This window comes from Fulmarus glacialis, unplaced genomic scaffold (genome assembly GCF_000690835.1).
Source record: "Fulmarus glacialis isolate BGI_N327 unplaced genomic scaffold, ASM69083v1 scaffold16808, whole genome shotgun sequence".
Classification (NCBI taxonomy): domain Eukaryota; kingdom Metazoa; phylum Chordata; class Aves; order Procellariiformes; family Procellariidae; genus Fulmarus; species Fulmarus glacialis.
This window is the reverse complement of record NW_009227744.1, coordinates 13531-15921: the sequence shown is the minus strand read 5'-3', so window position 1 is coordinate 15921 and position 2391 is coordinate 13531. Positions and strand designations below refer to the sequence as shown.

General features: G+C 56.0%; 1 protein-coding gene across 1 annotated transcript; it reads right to left on the bottom strand.

Moving 5' to 3' along the window:
- Positions 1–1044: 1044 nt before the first annotated feature.
- LOC104080757 (septin-9-like) lies at positions 1045–1708 on the bottom strand (the record flags this gene model as incomplete). Its single annotated transcript, XM_009583263.1, has 1 exon — positions 1045–1708. A coding segment is annotated over one exon (664 nt), but the record flags the coding sequence as incomplete, so codon positions are not given.
- Positions 1709–2391: the final 683 nt, after the last annotated feature.

Sequence of the window (2391 nt, the reverse complement as noted above, 5' to 3'; positions counted from 1 at the left end):
ATGCACAGTGAGAGAAACCCACTCAAGTCTTACAGGTTCGATATCAGCTCCGCCACTGACTCCAGATTTGATTTTAGACCACGCACACACACCGAAACCTGGCCTCTCCGCAGACCCCGTTACTGCCCTGTGACCAGGGAGAGGAGATGGAGCAGGAGCAGGGGACCATCCCATGGCAGGGCGAGACAAGGGCGCGTGGTCCAGCTCCGGGGCCAGGCAGGGACGCCATCCCACAACACCCGGGTGGGGTGGGGAGGTGGTGCCCTCCGACCGACCGCTGCATCCCTCGCAGGAGAGAGCTCGTGGGTGATGGGGAACGGAAAAATAATTGACAGGCCAGAAGAGGAAAAAAAGATAAAATCTCCAAAACATTAGGGAGAAAAAATGACGGCTGGCGGGGGAGGGAAGCTGGCTTTAATATGGGATTAATCGAAAACAAGATAGAGCTAATATAAGCCAGGGCTCCAGTTTAATAGTGGCTGTGGTCCATGATGTTATTAGACTTTGGCTCCAAGGCCAAAAAAACCCTGACTCCTGCTAATGAAGAGGCGGTTTCTGCCCCACAACCATAAGCAACAACACTAAACAATGAGCCATCACAACAACGCTTCCACAACCACCGCCTCTCCAGCACCTCAGAGGCTTTTCTAGATGCTGCACAGGCGGGCGGGTCCACACACGGGGCCTGAGCTGGCAGAATTGTCGTTTTCTGCAAGCACCCAGGCTTTTGGCATTTTCTTTTTTAGTTCCTTATAGGCCTGACAGCATTTTTATATTTAGATATCAATCTATTTATTGATAGATAAATATCTATCTATCTATCTATCCTGGCTCTTTCAGCCAGGATAAACCCAAGGATAACAGCCAAGTATGTGGACACATCTGAGCACAGATCCAAGACCAGCCTCGAAGGCATCACCACCGGAGCCGAAGGAGCAGCACACAGCACTCGGCCTCCCCGGGCGGGCTCTGAGCCCGCAGCAAGGGACGAAGGCAGGTATCAGCCGGCGTCTCACCCAAGCAGCTGCCCGGAGCTGTACTCACCTTCTTCTCTCTTCGGTGGGCTCTCCATCAGCACCGGCTGCGGCTTTGGCTCTGCCTGGGGAGGCTGGGTGGCCAGGGGAGGCTCCGAGCCCTCCACTTGCCGCGCCGGTGGGGCTGGGACCTCGGCAGCCTTCGCTACCTGAATTTCCACGCGCTTGGTGGCCGTGTCGGGCACGGGAGCGTTGGCCATCTCGGCTCTCCGCTGGGGCATCTCGGGGATCTTTGATGCCGGCGCCTCCACCCTCCGGAGACCCGGCTCCTGGGGCTTGCCGAGGGTGATCTCAGTCCTCCTTGGGGTGGGCTCCGGGGGTTTGTGCCCCAGGACATCTGCTCTTTTGAGGCCAAACCTTGACAACCCTGAGGTGGAGTTCTCCACCTGCTTGGATGAGATGTCAATGGAGATTTCTGTTCTTCTGGACACCGGCTCGGGCAGTTTGGGTCCAGAGAGCTCCACTCTCCTTAGAGAGGGCTTGGGTGATCTCTGGCCTGTGGGGTCCGCATGTCGAGCGGATGGCTCTGAATTCCTGGCGCCAAGTTCCTGAAACTTCTGTGTGGAGCTGGACACGGTGGACCTGAGGAGGGGGTTCGGGGTCCGCCTTTGTGGGGTGGAGGAATTTGAAGACTGATCTACCTCCTCGACCTCAAAAGATCTTTTCAGAGCTGAAAAACATGAAAAGGAGTTCAGAATTTAGTTACCATCCACCTGAGCGTCTCAAGAAAGGCTTCCAGACACTGCCCGGGGCTTGTAACCCCACTCCTGCTCCTCCACCTGCGGGTTCATAATCCCATTTCAAGCAGGTGGGGACTGAGGGCCAGGCTCTGCCTCTTCAGACCAGTTACGAACCCAGTAACAAAACTGGAACCAGAGTCAGGAAATCCAACCCCAGAGTAGAAACCACCCCCGAGCTGCCCTCCATCCCACCCGCGCCCCACGCGTGCCCGGAGGGGAGCGGAGGTCCCCACTGCGGCACGGCAGAGCAGAGCAGGGCCCAGGACTCAGTGGCAGCCAACAACCCGGCTCCCAACACCTCCCTTTTCCCCTCGCATCTGAAGGATGAGCAGATAAACACAGGCTTCCCGGTGAGCGCTGCCAGCGAAATCCAAGTCAGGAACGTGAAAAGAATCCCAGGAGAGCATCAAATCCACATAAACGCAGCAACAAAAACAAAGGTGGCAGCCACAGAAGCTCATATCCTTGAAAACAATCCTAGAGATCACCCAGGCCAAAGACTGAAGTGCTTTCAAAACACTGACATGAGACCCCGATGCACCGAAGGGGCCAACTGGGAGGCCTTAGGGGCATCCTAAAACCTGAACATCATCATCCCTATTTTACCGACAGGGAAG